This window comes from Sciurus vulgaris, assembly GCF_902686455.1.
Source record: "Sciurus vulgaris genome assembly, chromosome: 13".
Taxonomy (NCBI): Eukaryota; Metazoa; Chordata; class Mammalia; order Rodentia; family Sciuridae; genus Sciurus; species Sciurus vulgaris.
In genome coordinates, this window is record NC_136474.1 from 59,914,078 (window position 1) to 59,932,814 (window position 18,737).

The 18,737-nt window shown below is 34.6% G+C and overlaps 1 protein-coding gene across 6 annotated transcripts in view; it reads right to left on the reverse strand.

Moving 5' to 3' along the window:
* The window catches only part of NOL4 (nucleolar protein 4), a 367,452-nt gene that overhangs the window by 278,959 nt on the left and 69,756 nt on the right, over nucleotides 1-18,737 (reverse strand). For 3 of the 6 annotated variants that reach the window (XM_079109334.1, XM_079109333.1, XM_079109335.1), the window contains exon 2: nucleotides 16,920-17,069. In XM_079109334.1, coding sequence (XP_078965460.1) covers nucleotides 16,920-17,069 — 150 coding nt within the window. Of the gene's footprint in view, nucleotides 1-15,819; nucleotides 15,883-16,919; nucleotides 17,070-18,737 lie in introns of those variants that run through there. The other 3 variants (XM_079109337.1, XM_079109336.1, XM_079109338.1) reach the window with 2 other exon arrangements.

Sequence of the window (18,737 nt, forward strand, 5' to 3'; positions counted from 1 at the left end):
AAAGGAATTTACAAAAAGAAAGCCACATTACAGAACATTCTCAGCAAAATATTCCATGAGGAAGAGATGAAAAACAACGATGCAAATCAGCAATGACAGGAGCTAGCCTAAAGGAATAGCCAAATAAAGGAGAAACCAAATCATGTCAAAAAAACAAAAATGAGTCAAATGACTGGGAATACAAATCATATCACAATAATAACCCTGAATGTTAATGGCCTGAACTCATCAATCATAAGACATAGACTGGCAGATTGGATTAAAAAGAAAAATCCAACAATATGCTGCCTGCAAGAGACTCATCTCATAGAAAGAGATACCCATAGACTAAAGGTGAAAGGATGGGAAAAAACATACCATGCACACAGACACAGCAAAAAAGCCGGAGTATCCATCCTCATTTCAGATAAAGTGGACTTCAAGCCAAAACTAGTCAGAAGGGATAAAGAAGGACATTACATACTGCTTAAGAGAAGCATAAATCAGCAAGACATAACAATCATAAATATCTATGCCCCGAACATTGGCTCATCCATGTACGTCAAACAAATCCTTCTCAATTCCAGAAATCAAATAGACCACAACACAATAATACTAGGCGATTATAACATACCTCTCTCACCGCTGGATAGATCGTCCAAACAAAAATTGAATAAAGAAACCATAGATCTCAATAACACAATCAACAATTTAGACTCAACTGACTTATATAGAATATACCATCCAACAAAGAACGAATACACTTTCTTCTCAGCAGCACATGGATCCTTCTCTAAAATAGACCATGTTTTATGCCACAAAGCTAATGTTAGCAAATACAAGAAGATAGAGATACTACCTTGTACTCTATCAGATCATAATGGATTGAAATTAGAAATAAATGACAGAATAAAAAACAGAAACTTCTCCAATACTTGGAGATTAAATAATACACTATTATATGATGAACGGATAACAGAAGACATCAGGAGGGAAATTAAAAAATTTTTAGAAGTAAACGGGAACAAAGACACATCATATCAAAATCTCTAGGACACTATGAAAGCAGTACTTAGAGGAAGATTTATTTCATGGGGCGCATTCAACAAAAGAAGTAGAAATCAACAAATAAACTACTTAAAACTACAGCTCAAAGCCCTAGAAAAAAGAAGAGCAGACCAACACCAAAAGTAGTAGAAGACAGGAAATATTTAAAATCAGAGCCGAAATCAATGAAATTGAAACAAAAGAAACAATCGGAAAAATTAACAAAATAAATAGTTGGTTCTTTGAAAAAATAAACAAAATTGATAAACCCTTAGCCACACTAACAAAGAGAAAGAGGGAGAAAACTCAAATTACTAAAATTTGTAATGAACAAGGAAATATCACAACAGACACGAGTGAAATACAAAACATAATTAGAAGCTATTTTGAAAATCTATACTCCAACAAAACAGAAAACCTCGCAGACATCAACAAGTTTCTAGAGACATATGAATTACCTAAACTGAACGAGGAGGACATACACAACTTAAATAAATCAATTTCAAGCAATGAAATAGAAGAGGTCATCAAAAGCCTACCAACAAAGAAAAGTCCGGGACCAGATGGGTTCTCAGCCAAGTTCTACAAAACCTTTAAAGAAGAGCTCATTCCAATACTTCTCAAAGTATTCCATAAAATAGAAGAGGAGGGAACCCTCCCAAACTCATTCTATGAAGCCAATATCACCCTGATACCTAAACCAGACAGAGACACATCAAGGAAAGAAAATTTCAGATCAATATCCTTAATGAATATTGACGCAAAAATTCTCAAAAAAATTTTAGCAAATCGCATACAAAAATATATTAAAAAGATAGTGCACCATGATCAAGTGGGTTTTATCCCAGGGATGCAAGGTTGGTTCAACATCCGGAAATCAATAAATGTCATTCACCATATCAACAGACTTAAAGTTAAGAATCACATGATTATTTCAATAGATGCAGAAAAAGCATTTGATAAAATACAGCATCCCTTCATGCTCAAAATACTAGAGAAAATTGGGGTAGTGGGAACATTCCTTAACATTGTAAAGGTCATCTATGCTAAGCCCATGGCCAATATCATTCTAAATGGTGAAAAACTGAAAGCATTCCCCCTAAAAACTGGAACAAGACAGGGATGCCCTCTTTCACCACTTCTATTCAATATGGTTCCTGAGACTCTAGCCAGAGCAATTAGACAAACCAAAGAAATTAAAGGGATACGAATTAGAAAAGAGGAACTCAAACTATCCCTGTTCACTGATGACATGATTATATCTTTAGAGGAACCTGGAAATTCCACCAGAAAACTCTTAGAACTCATAAGTGAATTCAGTAAAGTAGCAAGTTACAAGATCAATGCTCATAAATCCAATGCATTTTTTTTTTTTTATACATAAGTGATGAATCTTCACAAAGAGAAATTAGGAAAACTACCCCATTCACAATAGCATTGAGAAAAATAAAATACTTGGGAATCAATCTCACAAAAGAGGTGAAAGACCTCTACAATGAGAACTACAGAACACTAAAGAAAGAAATTAAAGAACACCTTAGAAGATGGAAAGATCTTCCATGTTCTTGGATAGGCAGAATTAATATTGTCAAAATGGCCATACTACCAAAAGTGCTATACAGATTCAATGCAATTTCAATTAAAATCCCAACGATGTACCTTACAGAAATAGAGAAAGCAATTATGAAATTCATCTGGAAGAATAAGAAACCCAGAATAGCTAAAGCAATCCTCAGTAGAAAGAGCGAAGCAGGGGTTATCGCAATACCAAATCTTCAACTCTATTACAAAGCAATAGTAACAAAAACGGCATGGTATTGGTACCAAAATAGACAGGTAGATCAATGGTACAGAATAGAGGACATGGACACAAACCCAAATAAATACAATTTTGTCATACTAGACAAAGGGGCCAAAAATATGCAATGGAGAAAAGATAGCCTCTTCAACAAATGGTGCTGGGAAAACTGGAAAACCACATGCAACAGAATGAAATTAAACCCCTATCTCTCACCCTGCACAAAACTCAACTCAAAATGGATCAAGACCTTGGAATCAGACCAGAGACCCTGCATTTTATAGAAGAAAAAGTAGGTCCAAACTTTCAACTTGTTGGCTTAGGATCAGACTTCCTTAACAGGACTCCCATAGCACAAGAAATAAAAGCAAGAATCAACAAGTGGGATAGATTCAAACTAAAAAGCTTTCTCTCAGCAAAGGAAACTATCAGTAATGTGAAGAGAGAGCCTACAGAGTGGGAGAATATCTTTGCCACTCATACTTCAGATAGAGCACTAATTTCCAGAATCTATAAAGAACTCAAAAAAACTCTAAACCAAGAATACAAATAATCCAATCAACAAATGGGCTAAGGAAATGAACAGACACTTCACAGAGGAAGATATACAAGCAATCAACAGATATATGAAAAAAATGTTCAACATCTCTAGTAATAATAGAAATGCAAATCAAAACTACCCTAAGATTTCATCTCACCCCTATTAGAATGGCGATTATCAAGAACACAAGCAACAATAGGTGTTGGCAAGGATGTGGGGAAAAAGGTACACTCATACATTACTGGTGGGGTTGCAAATTAGTGCAGCCACTCTGGAAAGCAGTATGGAGATTCCTCAGAAAGCTTGGAATAGAACCACCATTTGACCCAGCTATCTCACTCCTTGGCCTATACCCAAAGGACTTAAAATCAGCTTACTACAGAGATACAGCCACATCAATGTTCATAGCTGCTCAATTCACCATAGCCAGATTGTGGAACCAACCTAGATGCCCTTCATTTGATGAATGGATAAAGAAACCGTGGCATATATATTCAATGGAATATTACTCTGCCATGAAGAATGATAAAATTATGGCATTTGCAGGCAAATTGATGAAATTGGAAGATATCATGCTAAGTGAGATAAGCCAATCTCAAAAAACTAAAGGATTAATGATCTCGCTGATAAGTGGGTGAGGACATATAATGGGGGGGTAGAAGGGGTTAGCGTTAGGGATAGGGTTATGTTTAGGGTTAGGGATAAGGAGGGTGGTAAGAATGGAGGAAGGAAGGACTGAATAGAGGGAAAAGAGGGGTGGGAGGGGTGGGGGAAAAGGGAAAAAAATAACAGAATGAATCAAACAACATTGCCCTATGTAAATTTATGATTTTTTATTAAAAAAAAAAAGTCAAAATCCCTCCCACAGGGCTGCAAACTGGAGGAAGGAGCCATTATATGCAAATCAAGCAGTAAAATATTTGTATTTGTCAAAGAGTGATAAGGACTGAGAAGAACAACAAACCAGAGAAGGATAAGAAACAGGTGGGTATGAGGGAAGAAGGGAGCAATTTTAAAAAGCGAATCATTAGGGAAGACTCAAGGGCTCAGACATCTTTGAGCAAAGTGTTAAGAAGCGAATGAGCAAGTTGCACAAATGTCTGAGAGAGGAGCATTCCCCAACAAGTGTCAAGGCTGCAAACAGGAGTGTGCTTTGATTGTTTAAGGAGTAGCAAAGAGGTCACTGTGGCTGAGCAAGGTGAGCCAAAAGAAGGCTAGAAGGATATTAAGTTAGATGGGAAGGGGTGTGCTATTTTCCTAGGACTGCCCTAGCAAATTAACATAAACTGATTGACTTAAAGCAGAAATTTATCAGAAGTCTGGAGTGGATATATGACCAGGATTGGTCATTTATTTTTTGTTGTTGTGGTGGTGCAAGGGATTGAACCCAGGGCCTTGTGCATGCCAGACAAGCACGGTACCAATTGAGCTATATCCCCAACCCCCAGGATTGGTCGTTTCTTAAGACCCTTAAGGAGGAAGAGACTCAAGCTGGGCTTGCTTGGCATTCTGTGGCTTACTGATGCTTTCTTCCAGTTTTCTCTGCCAGTCCTCTCCTCTGTTCCTGCATCTTCTCCCTTTATGTCTTGTATAAGGACTCTCCCATTGCATTTGGGATCTACTCATAACCAGCAGGAGCTCATCTCGATCCTTACTCTAGTTACATCTGCAAAGTCCTTATTCCAAATCCTGCCACATTCTTAGGTTTCGAGTGAGCAGAATTTTAGAGGGATATTTCAGCCCACTGTGAGGAACAAGGGTGAAGCCACAGGAGCGTTTAGGAATCCACTAGAGAGAGATCACGTGGCTGGAGTTGGAAGTAACATAGAGGTAGGGAGAAGGGGTCCTTTTCAGATCTTTTATTTTTTTATTTGTTTTTTATTTTTACAGACTGCATTTTGATTCATTGTACTCAAATGGGGTACAACTTTTCGTTTCTATGGTTGTGCACATTGTAGATTCATGTAATCATACATTCATGTAATCATACATTCATGTAATCATACATGCACATAGGGTAACAATGTCTACTTTTAAATAAAGCTGATGGAATTTATCGACACATTGAAAAAAAACATAATGGAATACTTAAGAGATTGCCTATATATATAAATATATGCATATATTTATTTATATAAATATATAAATACATATGTATACTTATTTATATATATATATATAAAAAATGTTCATCATGTGTAAAAAACAACTATAGGCAACCTCTTAAGTATCCCATTATGGTTTTAATGTGAAATTCCCTAACAACAATTAATGCTGGGTATTTTTCCATAAGCATATTTGCCATTTGATTATACTTCTCAGTGAAATACATGTTTATGTGGTTTTCTTAATTTTTAGTTGCATCATCTGCTGATTGTTGAGCTTTACAGTCTATATATTTTGAAAACAAGTATGTGTATTGCATATTCTAAATAATAATAGTGATAATAATAATAATAAAAAGGGAAAAAATAAATTTTAAAATAATATTAAAAAAACTTTCAGGAATAGTTGTATCCATCTGATCTCTAAATGTATGCTAAAGACCAACAGAATTCCTGTGCCTTGATGACATTTCTAATACCAAAACCCCCGCTGCTAGATTTGACCATCAACCCCAAACTTGCCACTCCTCCCTGGTGGAGATGTTCACATTGTGTCTGGGTTCCTATCGATTCTGCAGCACTACTTTTTTGCACCTACCCTGGTAGGAGCATTACTACAGAGTGCTATTTTGAGTTCATACCACTGTCCATTTCTTCTTTCTCTTACTTTTTCTCTGATCATTTTCTATATTCAGTCTTCCTATTCATTCATCAGTTCCTCTGATCTTCTTCCCCTCATTGAGGCATGCGACCTACCCCAACCAGGAATACCTAGAGTCGATTTTTACATAGTATTAAGATGGCTAGATAAAACATAAGGTACTAAATTTAATTTGAAACTCCAAATAACCATACAATATTCGGATCAAATTATACTAAAAATGATTATCTGACATTAAACTATAACTGATGTCCTGTATCGTATTTGTTAAATCCTGTCACCTTAATGGGTGTGCTTATCTATGATGAAGGACAATACAGGTTTGTGTCCGAAGTTAATATTAAATTTGGAACCAACTATTAGACAGGAATATCTAAGAGTATGACAAGAGAAGTGAGAAGCTAGGAAAATAGGAGTAATTATTGGACAGTGCAGGCAATTTTAGATCACAGTACCCACTTCAAGCAATGCTTTCCAACTCTTTAGATCAATAGCACAAGAATAAATACACTTTCCATTATAAACTAGCACATGCATAAATTCATAAAGTAAAACTGATTTTTTATTTCTAATCACTTCTTGATTTTATTTTTTTAAAGGTGGTAAGTGATCACGGACCACTAAATTGACTTCACAATTCACTCGTGGGCTATGATATAAAATGGAAAACCACTGGTCTCAAGTAGCGGAACTATCTATCCAAAGATTTCTGTGTGGTGCTGAGAGAAGATGGTGGGTATGTGGTCAAATTTAAAATGAAAGTTGGCAAATCCAAAGCAGACAGGGATATTTTTAGACAGTTCAGGTCAGTTTTTCAGACAGCTCTAAGCAATTTGAAGATTTGAGGCAAATGCTTCAAATGTAGAGTGAGAGACATGAGAGGTGAATGCAGTGCAAGGGCAGGAAGGCAGTGTCCTCCAGAGACAGGGAAATGGCACAAGTACTGAACAGAAGGCAAAGGCACAGCTTGGGGAAAGGCACAGAAATTCACAGCATGCTGCAAAGAACCTAGAGGAGGAAATGCAGGGAGGCAACAGCATCCCACGGCAACATCAGATGAGTCTGGTCCCCCGACATCAATACATGTTAGTAAATCAAACTGTAGGCAGAGAAGTTAAATTGAAATGAACTGTTACTGAAAATATCTTTTTGTTTCATTAATGATGCTTCAAATTTAGACATCCTTCTTTTCAAGGAAGAAATTTCTTTAACCTTTTTTTTAATAACAATGAACATCTTTAATTTTGAGATTTATTTTATGATAATAAAAATAGTCACCAATTGAGTTAATGTGACAGTACCAAAAAGAGTCAGAAAAACTGGAGGTGTATCACAAAAGCTGTGGGTTCTACTTTTGAGTCACTTCTCATGATAGACTATTTGGCTTCTAAGGAACAGATTGTCATAACAGAGAGTTCTTTACACTAGATGGAAGAAATGAGCAGATGGGCACTGGAAAAGATTTTCTTCATACATGTTTCCTAATAGTAAAATAGGAAGAATTCCGAAATATCATATGTAAATAAAATGACTCAGCAAAGCAAATATTTATAGAATTACTAGCAACATGAAGAAATACATTAAAATATACAATTATGCTCATAAGAGTACGGGAAATCTATTTCTCTGGATTTTTCAAGAAGAGTGTGTTTTACATTGTACCTTCATGTTTCTGTTGGGGCTTAGAGAAGGACAAGACAATCAGATCACCCTCTTAATCCAGTGTTGACTGGCACATTCAAGCTCTCAAAGCCTCTTGCTGCGACTCTCCCTGGTAGTTCACTTTTATTATACATTGCTAGTCTGTGGAGAGCCACTTTTTTTTTTTTTTTTTTTTTGATCATGGCTAAGAATATAGTTGCTACAGACACTCAAGGCAAGCAAGAATTAGCCATTCCATTTAGTAAAATGTAAAAAGGAAGAAATTTAGATTTCACTCTGCTAGAGAATTTAGTAAGTTTTATAGTCCTCACATACTTATGCAAGCCAGGGGCAGTCTGGGAGACGGTAAGGCACCAGGGATGCAGAATTCATTGTCTGAATTCTTGAATTTCTCAACAACTGACAAATAAGGAAAGCACTTTTTTGGAGATACTAAGTATAAAACTTGCCCCAGAATTTCCTTTAGAAAATATCTCTTACTTGGTGGTGTTTACCAGCTTCTCTTGGTTGGTGAAGTTTTGCAAATAGAGAGCAGAGGTCTATTTTGGTTATCACAATAGCTGATGGTCGTATTGCTGGAATTTAACCCTGAAAGCTTAGAGATATTAAGTAGCCTTGCAGTATCTGAAGCAATGTCACCTGTCTGCCCCAAGCCCTATCATGCCCTCTTGGGAGATACCTATTTAAACCATGCTAATAATTAAACAACTGATATATCTGAGAAAAGATATCATGTTTACATCTTTCCCACTGTTGAGAATAAAACCAAGATAGAAATTACTTGTTTCAAATTGTAAATCCTCAGAAATAGCAACAGGATCACTCTCTCACTTTCGTTCAGGAGTCACATTTTCCAATTGCTATGGCTTAAGGAGCAGAGCCATGCTCAAATGTGGGATGTGCTAGCCATGATGAAATAGTTCCAGAATGTTGAAGGCAGAAAGGGGGATGAGAAGTAGTAAAGATGAATGCATAAAAATTGCTAAAATTTTTTATTTATTATGAAATGACTAAAACTGCTGTTTATGAAGCCAGTAAATAAAATGTTCAGTTCTGGGAAGGTTGCAAATGAAGACATGAATACGTGATGTCTACAGGTCACTGAGGAGCACTGTTGACACATGAAAAAGTAGACTTTTTATTATATATTCAAATTCTATAAAAGACTATTTATAACACCTGTTACCCAATAGATGACTCCATATATTAAAAATTTCTCAATTCAGCTAAATAAAAACGATAGCATTTGAGGCAATTATTCAATTAAACCTTTGCGTATGTTATTTATGATCTTCAAAATGACCCTACACGGTACTAACATGCCAAAATAACACACATAGAAACTGCACTATCAGGATTTAAACATAGATCTAACCGACGTCAATGCTAGTACCATTGACTTTCTACAACCTCACTTTAGTTTCCAATGTCCTATGCCCCCTTACTAGTACTATTCATATGTGTGCACACACGCATACGCTTTAGGAAGTTCAGGAGACTATGACTCCATCACAGTACCCAGGAAAACAAACCTCTAGAATCCCCTCCCAGTTAAGTATTAATTGTCGAGTTCTTTTAAAGCTGCGTTGTCTAACTTTTACCACTAGGGTGCACTGAAGTAGCAATTTACTAGGCTGACATAAAGAGTTAATGAAGTTTCTCCCAAGGTTAATTCCCTTTTCAGAAAAATTTGCTGGGACAATATGACTTAATAAAAAAATTATTGATGAAAGCACATGGAATATTAGTCGATGATAATCTGGTTTGGATGAGCTCTTACATCTTTTGATTACCTCGATAACAAGACAACTTTTGAATATACAGGGTTTTCACTATAACCCTGACTACCTGTGACAACTCTAACTATATGAAAAGTAAATCAATCATGAAAGTGGCAGTGAACTACACTATTCTTCTGTTTAGGACTACTATTTAATAACTTTAGTTACCATACCACTGAGTTTTTGAGTTTTTTCCATCTGAGATGTTTTATGAATCTCAGTAGTTTAAATAATATTCATTGATTTTTAGTTACACCCAGAGAGTGACACTATTGTAACATAAAAATGAATTTAGCATTATTGACACCATGTATAAATTGCATAATTTTTCAACATTTAGAAATCACCCAGGTAAAAACTCTGTGTGTATGTGTGTGTGTGTGTGTGTGTGTGTGTGTGTGTGCATGTGTGTGTGTCTGTGTGTAACTGATATAAATAAACCAATGTGTGGAAAAGTGAGTAACATGTTTATATCCTAGCTCAAAGGAAATACCATTATTTAATGAAACAAAAAAATTTCCCTTAAAATCAAATAGGAAAAACAATTTTTCCTGTGCTTAAAATATATTATGTATATTTGTATATATATATGTATGTGTGTATGTATTCATACATGTATTCCATATTTACTTATTTATTTACTTCATAAAGAACCTCCAAATTTGAATAAATCCAGGGTAATTATTTGCTGCAAATTTGCATTGTGCATTGTAGTCTTTACAGCCATGGGTTGCAGCTCTGAACTTAAAAGTGAAATTATGAGATCAGATTAGATCACAAGAGTCATAACCATCAGTGGATTAATCAACGGATATGGATTAACTGGGTGATAATTATAGGCAGGCAGGGTATGACTGGAGGAGATTGGTCACCGGGGTTGTGTCTTTCGAGTTTATATTTTGTCTCTGGTGAGCAAAGCCCTCTCTCTGCTTCCTGGCAGTGATGTCCTGAGTTGCTTTCTTCCACCATGATGTTCTGCCTCACTGGGGCCCAGAGCAATGGAGCCAAATAAGAAGGGGCACAAACTCACAGTATTTTTATAAACTAAACCTCTAAAGCCACGAGACAATGCTTCCCTCCTTTAAGTTGTTCTTGTCAAGTCTTTTGATTACAGCAAGGAAAAACTGACTATACCCTCACAAACTTTCCTGTAAAATATCTACAATTGAATAATATTTTATTGATAAACTATCCAAGATAAACTAGCCATAAAGTACATTTCAGATCACTCATTTATTGTATAAGTGTCAATTATTAATTAGCTCAATACTGAAAAACCATCACTAAATAAAAAAAAAAGTTTGAATTTGGAATAGCTCTCTTTATTTTCCTGTCTCTGTTAGATATCCACAGTGACTGTTTACAGCACTCAGGTTTGTAACCATGAAATGAAATAAATGATACCCTCTGTATAAAAAGGCAAGGACCTATATTTGTTTGTTTTATTATTTTGCTTTGATTTTCTTTTCACATTCCATCAAAGAAGCTTAGAGGTGGCCTACAGACATGAGGTTTTGAGCCCCAGAAACTATTTTCTTCACCCCTATGCTTCAGAAACAAGCTATCCCAGCACTTGGATCTGCAGCAGGAGAGGAAAGAATTCAAAATACTAAAAGGAAATATAAATATTTTTATATTCTATTAATTAGCCATGCCTTAGTGCCTTTTCTGAAAAACATTTCATCTCTTAGATTTTTAACTAATACTTTGCCTTTATTTCAAAATAATATGTTCTAATCTTTTAAAAATATTTCTTAAAGGAGATGTAGTTCCTTTTTTTTTTTTTTGAAAATAAATATTTTTGAAAGAGATTGTGCAGACTTCTCATTCTCATCTGGATGATACAGTTCTCACTTCTAATCATCAAACACATGCCGAAGCCTATTATGCTTAATGCCACACTAGAACTCTTAGAAAAATCAGCAAATCTTCTGATACATGGCAGGTCAGCAGATTTACCTATGCCATGTCTCACATTCCCATACTGTATCACTCTTAAATCAGCTAGAGGTGAGAGATAGAAGAAATTTTTAAAGTGACAATATAAAACACCAATGATTTCTAGCAGCCTAATTTACTCTTTGTCTTCTCTTGCCTAAGGATGTCTGAATTTTACACTAAAGATGTAGGGGTTAATGCTTAAGCTCAAATATTAAGTTCTAATAGTAAGGCTTGAGGTTCTGTGATGAGGAAGGGAAATACATTGGGGACCAAATTCTTCCTGGCAGCCCTTGCAGAAATGTATAGATAACAGTGTCATCCAACAGTGAAAGGTCTCAAAACCCTATAAAACCTTGTCTCAGACTATAGACAGGCAACACTGATGCTCATCATCATCCTCCATTTTACAACAAAGTTACAGAAAAACATTGAATAAGCAGAAGGGATCTGTAGCATCGCCATACACAGGTCAGGAGCAAATGCAACTAAGTCTTGTACATCTGTCACACCTGTTGCATTGCAGCTTAAAGGCTGAAGGAGCTGTCCACTTATAATCTGGGTAGATTACCACAAACTTACTTGCAAAAATACAGAGGAGGGAAAAATCTGCTGACATAATGATTTTTATGGTTTTCTTTCTTCGATTATTATTTTAAAATCATACAAATAGAAGGCAAATGACTACAGATTATTTTTACTACTGTGATTATCATTATTATAATTTCAGGAGGACTCTCTAGATAATAATGGAACAAAAAGCTTCTATCTCTGTGCTATGCTTAACAGTCAATCTGTTTTGATAAGACCTGGATGAATTCCCTATATTTTAGCATTTCTTGTGTCAATCAACTTGCTCACTTGTCTACTGTCTTCCTTTTGTCCTAAGGACAGCAATGGCCCCATGCATACTATTATCACTGTTTTAATTCCATTGGACCTTCGTGGAAACTGAAAGACACAGCCCCTTCCTTTCATTGTGAGGAAAGTGTGACCTAAGCCAAAAAGAGATTAAATAATTGTTCAGAACTCTCACATTTTAGTTTAGTGCTATTTTTTTCAACCACACTGGCTGTAAATTTGGCTGATTGGTTTCATCATAAGTTGATAAGAATGTTTTATACAACAAGCTAGTAGAATCTAATGTAAATTAAAATATCCTATTTAGCAGAATCAAGATGATGAACCAATAGATGCTTATTAAATGAACAAGGCAAAAGGAGTGTGAACTAAAGTTTTTAGGTTGAGTGTTCTGGAACTGATATAATAAAGATTTTCCCTATTAATTTTTGGAGTAGAACTGAAAAATTGAAAATGTTCTTTGTTCCTACAGTGATTTCTGGGAAGGACAGTTCCCTTCCTATTGAGAGCAAACCCTTTAAAGAGAACTATTTTTAGTATTTTTCAGAAAATTAAATTGACAGTTTAAAAAATTTAATTAAAAATATTAATTTCTAAAATTTGAAAACTTGTGAATAATTTAAGAGACTTAAAATTTGAGGAAAGAAAATGAAATAACTGAAATTCGTATGAACTTCATCTGGCAAGAGAGCTATGATCTCTATGATAGAGTAATGCTAATTGCCTTACTTGTTCTTCTACCTGGAACTGGAATAGTAATTAAATAAAGGAGGAGAAGTTACATCAGTAGCAAGTTTACCATATGCCAAGCACTTTATGCATATTAACACATTCATTTCACCACATCATGTATATCATTATCCCCTCCTAAAGGCAAAAAGTAAATAATTTGCCAAAAGTGGCACAGAAAGGAAATGAGTGCTAGATTTGAAATGTAAAGTTCTGTTTGTCTGGCTTCCAGCCTATTTTCTTTTAGCTATAGCATATGCTCTCTACTCTGAATTAAATAAATGTAATTATTGGCAGCTCTATATATGAGAAATACATGTAAGTTTATGATATCACACTGCAAATTGTGTATGTGTGTATATACATGTATATGCAGACTGTTCTCTCTATTGATAATGCTGACTTCCCCCTTAGTTCCTGGATTTCCACCAGTTACTCTTATTTTACATGTAGTAAGAAAGAGCTTTGAAACTTAATCCTTTAATTTGACGCTGAAAAGGCAGCTGTGCTTCACGTGTGATTAAATACAAGTAATAAAAGATAGTGAGAGAACACTGATGTATTCAATAAATGAGGAGTTCAGGCAGAAGTTGAAAAGAGTTAGAAAATGGAAGACAAGACAAATTCCTGAATTATTTTTATAAAGTTACACCATTAATTCTTAAGTTACTTTTCACATTGCTAAACACACCTGCATTTCATTTTTAGAACAATGATACATTTTAAATCCAAACACAAGTGATGGCTCACAGCTCTTCTCCATTCTATTAATATAGATAACTGAGAATTGACCATAGTTAAATATACAGCAGGAAACACACTCAGTGCACTAGTATCAGTTACTAGTACACAGATACAAATGCAGAAAAAAAGATCTACAAAACACTAGACTTCGATAATTAAAAATAATTATGATAGCCTTTACATATTCCTAGAATGTGTCATTTTATGTGGATTTTATAGAGCTCATGAGTAATAGAATATATACCCTCCAATTTAATCTATATTTCAGACCAGATTTTGCAATAATTTGTAAGTTGTATAATACCTAGATATTTCAAGGAATGATATACTGCAGATAGGAAAACCAAATAGCATTCAAAAGTTAATCCAGTATTAAAAGACCACCATTTCCTGCAGAGTGAAAACATAGAAAGAAGATTTGCAAAAAAGGCAAAGTAAATAAAATGACCACTAAATCTATTGATAATATTGTTAAGACAATATGAAACGCTTTAATGATTAGTTGTATAAGTATGGTTTCTTGGCCATGTAGGAAAAGGGAGAAAAAGAAGGTCAATAAACATAATCATGCATGCTATATGGGCCAATGTGTTAGAACTAAGGAAAAAATCTTAAACTTAATGGGAACCATTATAATTGCAATAGGTTATATAGCTAATCCTACCAATGACTAGCCAATTCCAGCACTACTATTGAGATCTAAACTCTGACCCAACAGGCTATGGCTCTAATAGCACTGAACCATTCCATTTCAAATTGTATTTTAGTTTTATGCCCCATTAATTGAACATTTATATTAATTTTTAACATTAGACTCAATTCACTGTTGAGTCATGTGCACCATTTTGCTGGCTCTGCAGCAGTTCTTTCTCTTTTTTTCCTACAATGAATTATTACTCCATAAAATGGAAATGTTCCCTAATTAGGATTCAATTGAGAGATACCAGCAGAAAAAAGGGTTAGGCCAAAAGAACCTTCCAGCTTCAGGACAAGGTGACAAAACTTTAAATGCAGAGATAAAAAATTAACTTGGAAAAGAGAAGGATCTTCAAATGGGACATACTCAAGAGAGGTTGGATGATATTTCAGGTACTGCTTTTGCTTTCAAAGATGGCATTCCAACCCAAAAGGCAGAAAATGTCTTAATAATGTTAATAACGAAAGTGTATGTGTTGGAAACACTTGCACATTTATTGAAAGTAGTTAGCAGATGTACAGTAGGCATAATGACACTGGACCAGATTCTCTACATTCATTTAAGAAAGCAGAGGGTGAGGCTTTGGGTCAGTGGTACAGACTTATGCTTCCAATTTAATTATAGGTCTCTAATGAATGCATTTTAAAGATTAAATTATTTTAAGTTGCTTTTGGCACCTAAACAGATCTGGCTGCCGCTCTGCAGATGAAGTTACTTCTTTATTGTTCATTATTTTGCTGAGATTTTTTTCCATTTAAAACAACTGAACTTGTGAATTCCTATCTTACAGAGTCTTACCAAGTTCAGGTATTTATTTCATGAAAATGCATTATCAAAAGAGTGCACAGTTAGTGATATTAGTAGATCAATATGTAATCTTTTCCCTATTACCGTCCAGAGGAATAACTCTGGCTTTGGAGACAGGCAAAATGAGTATGCTCAGTAATATTAGTCTACATAAAAATATCTCAAGAAGCTAGGTCATTATCATTAGTCATGATAAAAACTAAGAAGGTCTCCTTGGATGTATAAGTCAAAAGAAAGTTTATGTGGCAGAATTATGTAAGGAAACTTACAGTTGTGCCTGCCCACAAACCATGCAATTTGGAAACAGCCAAGAAACAAAACCATAGAAAAGGAGGAATAAATACAACATGTATTAGGGGTTATTATGCAACTACAAAGATTCAATATGACCCTGGCAATATAGCAAAAAATAGTTATGGAAAAAGAAGCTATTTCTTATGCTCAGTAGCTAATTTTCAAACATATGTACCTGTATTTGAAACTTTGAGCATTTCACACATTTTTCTGTATCTGAAAAAAAAATGGATCCAGACTGATATTGTGTATCAATATAGCTGAAAACAGTTAATATAAAGGTAGCCAAAAGCAGAGTTCAATAAGAATTCAAAAAGAGGATATTATTCTGATTGCTGATAAAGTACTTCTAATGTACACTTTGCTCATATTGGAAAAGAATAATTTACTGTTCAATTTTGCTAGAAATGATGAAATAGCTACAGTAATATGATTTCACAAAGTTTTTAATTAAATAAGAAGTTAGATTAAAATGTCTAGATCAAACTGTAGGTATAATTATGAATTTTAGAAATAATATATAACTCCATCTGACAACAAATATATTTCAATATTTAAGTTAATTAAATCTCCTTTTCAAATAATTTACAATAAAAATGTTATATATTTCCATTTTTTCCATTTTAAAATGTTCAAGGGCATTAGAATTATGAAAATGACCCATATTTTTAATAGTTCATTCTAGAAAATTAAGAAATATAAGTCCTTCAGGACAAATGTATTTAATATAAGGGGGCATAAGAAAAGTACATACATTTTTTTTTGTCCATAAAGCTATAAAGATAAAATAAGAAATATCCAAATATATTAATATGATTTTATGGGGAAGAAATATTAAAACAGTAATGGCAGCTGTCCATAATTCATATATTATGATACATAATCTATAATACAAATATATTTTCCCATTTATGGGCATTTGCATGGGACTGCCACAAATATAAATATTTGCATATATATTTATTTATATGTATATATACATATATTTAAAAGAAAACAATGAGAATTCTAGAGAGAGGTTTTAATTATATGCAATAGACTTCTGAAAATATGACCAAAACAGAGTCAGTAATAATTATATTTTGAGTGTTGGGTGTGACCATGATATGGTCTAATTTATGTAGAAGATAGAATATTTATAATTATTTCCAACTTATTTTATCAAGCAAACATAATAACTACTTTCAAGATGCTTTCTTTCTTCTTTCTTTCTTTCTTTCTTTCTTTCTTTCTTTCTTTCTTTCTTTCTTTCTTTCTTTCTTTCTTTCTACTTACTGCTTTGTAAGTTCTCTTTTGTCCAGCATGTTTCCGAATTTGTTCTCCATTTGGCCCTGTTTCCACATGCATCGAATAGATAATGTCAAAGAAATCTTCAACCACAGCTACTCGCCGCAAAGACAGCTTCTCGTCTACTCCTACTCCATCCTATAAACAAAACAAAATAAAACAAAAACCCCACAAGATCAATATAGTCATTTGCATTTAACACACAAAATTGATTAAGCCAAAATGTTTTGATAGTCTAAAATGAATCATCTACATAGAAAACTTCAAAAGTTCATGAATGAATATCTTACCATTTTATACATTACTTACATATAGGACTATAAGAAACAGGAGAAAGGCATACTTAATATCATGTAAATCATGCCTATCCATAAATTCCATCTTTGGGGCTTTTATAATGACTTACTTGTAGTCATCAGTATAACTTTCTTATGTTATTTTAAAATATATTTAATGCCTAGTAATTTTTATTGTAATAATTTCAGTCTAGATACTGCTTGATTCATCAAACCAATGTTTGAGTTACTAGGTCCTGGGAGTTATAATTAGAGAAATAAGAGATAATATTGAGTCTCTGTGCTCAAACATCATATAGTCTAGGAAAGAAAAATGCACATATTATCAATGTTAAACTGAAGGACAAATGTATAAAAAGTTCTAGAGATTACCTATGTGTAAACTGTGGATCTCAATCACTTAAACTTCAAATCACTTAACCTTCTCTAAATTTTGTTTTCACAGCTGCATAATGGGGATAATGGAGCCCTTCACAGAAACATTGTAAGAATTGAATAAAATAAGGTATGTAAAAGTCGGGTGCAGTGGCGCATGCCTATAATCCCAGCAGCTCAGGAGGCTGAGGCAGGATGGCGAGTTCAAAGCCAGCCTCAGCAACATCCAGGCACTAAGCAACTCAGTGAGACTCTGTCTCTAAATAAAATACAAAATAGGACGGGATGTGGCTCAGTGGTCGAGTGCCCCTGAGTTCAATACCTGGTACCCACCCAAAAATAATAATAATAATAAATGTAAAGGATGTAACCCAATGTTTAGCATATAGTGAATACTCAGTAAATGGTGGACCTTATCGTTTTAATGGTTACATAAAAAATATAAGCAAAGTATTACAGGAGTTCAGAAAATGATATATCACCTCCTACTAAGGCAGCTTCTTGGAAGAAATACAATTTGACATAAGGGAAGGGGCTGAAACAGCACAAAGTTATGGCAATGGGAAGTCCAGTCTAGATCCAGGAACTAACACAGATGAGAGAAGAATTACAAGTTAGAACTGAGATAATGAAAAAGGCTAATCTTACATGGCTATAGTATGAAAGGGCTTCCTGCTTGTGAAGTCAGTCTCTCTCTCTCTCCCCCACCCCTCGTCTCTCTCTCTCTCTCTCTCTCTCTCTCTCTCTCACACACACACACACACACACACACACACACACACACAATAACCTGAAGTAATATGATATATCCATTAATACTGGTAAACAGCACAAGCCAAAATGATGAATCTAAATAAAAATATTTCACAGTTAATAGTGGCAAGAGTCTCTTTAAAAAGTAACCCCATCAGGATAAATTTGCTGCAAAACTGAAAGCAAACCATCCAGTACTTTGTTTTCTGTTACTTTGGTCTTTCTCTCTTTCTTTCCTTTCTCCCCTCCTTCCCCTCTCCCCCCACCCCCTTCCTCCCTCTCTCTCTCTCATCCGTAGCCATGACTAAAGCAGCACATTGCAATAACAAGATATATAAAATTGCATGTTAACCCAACAGCCAGGCCTCTCACCTCTGTTCAC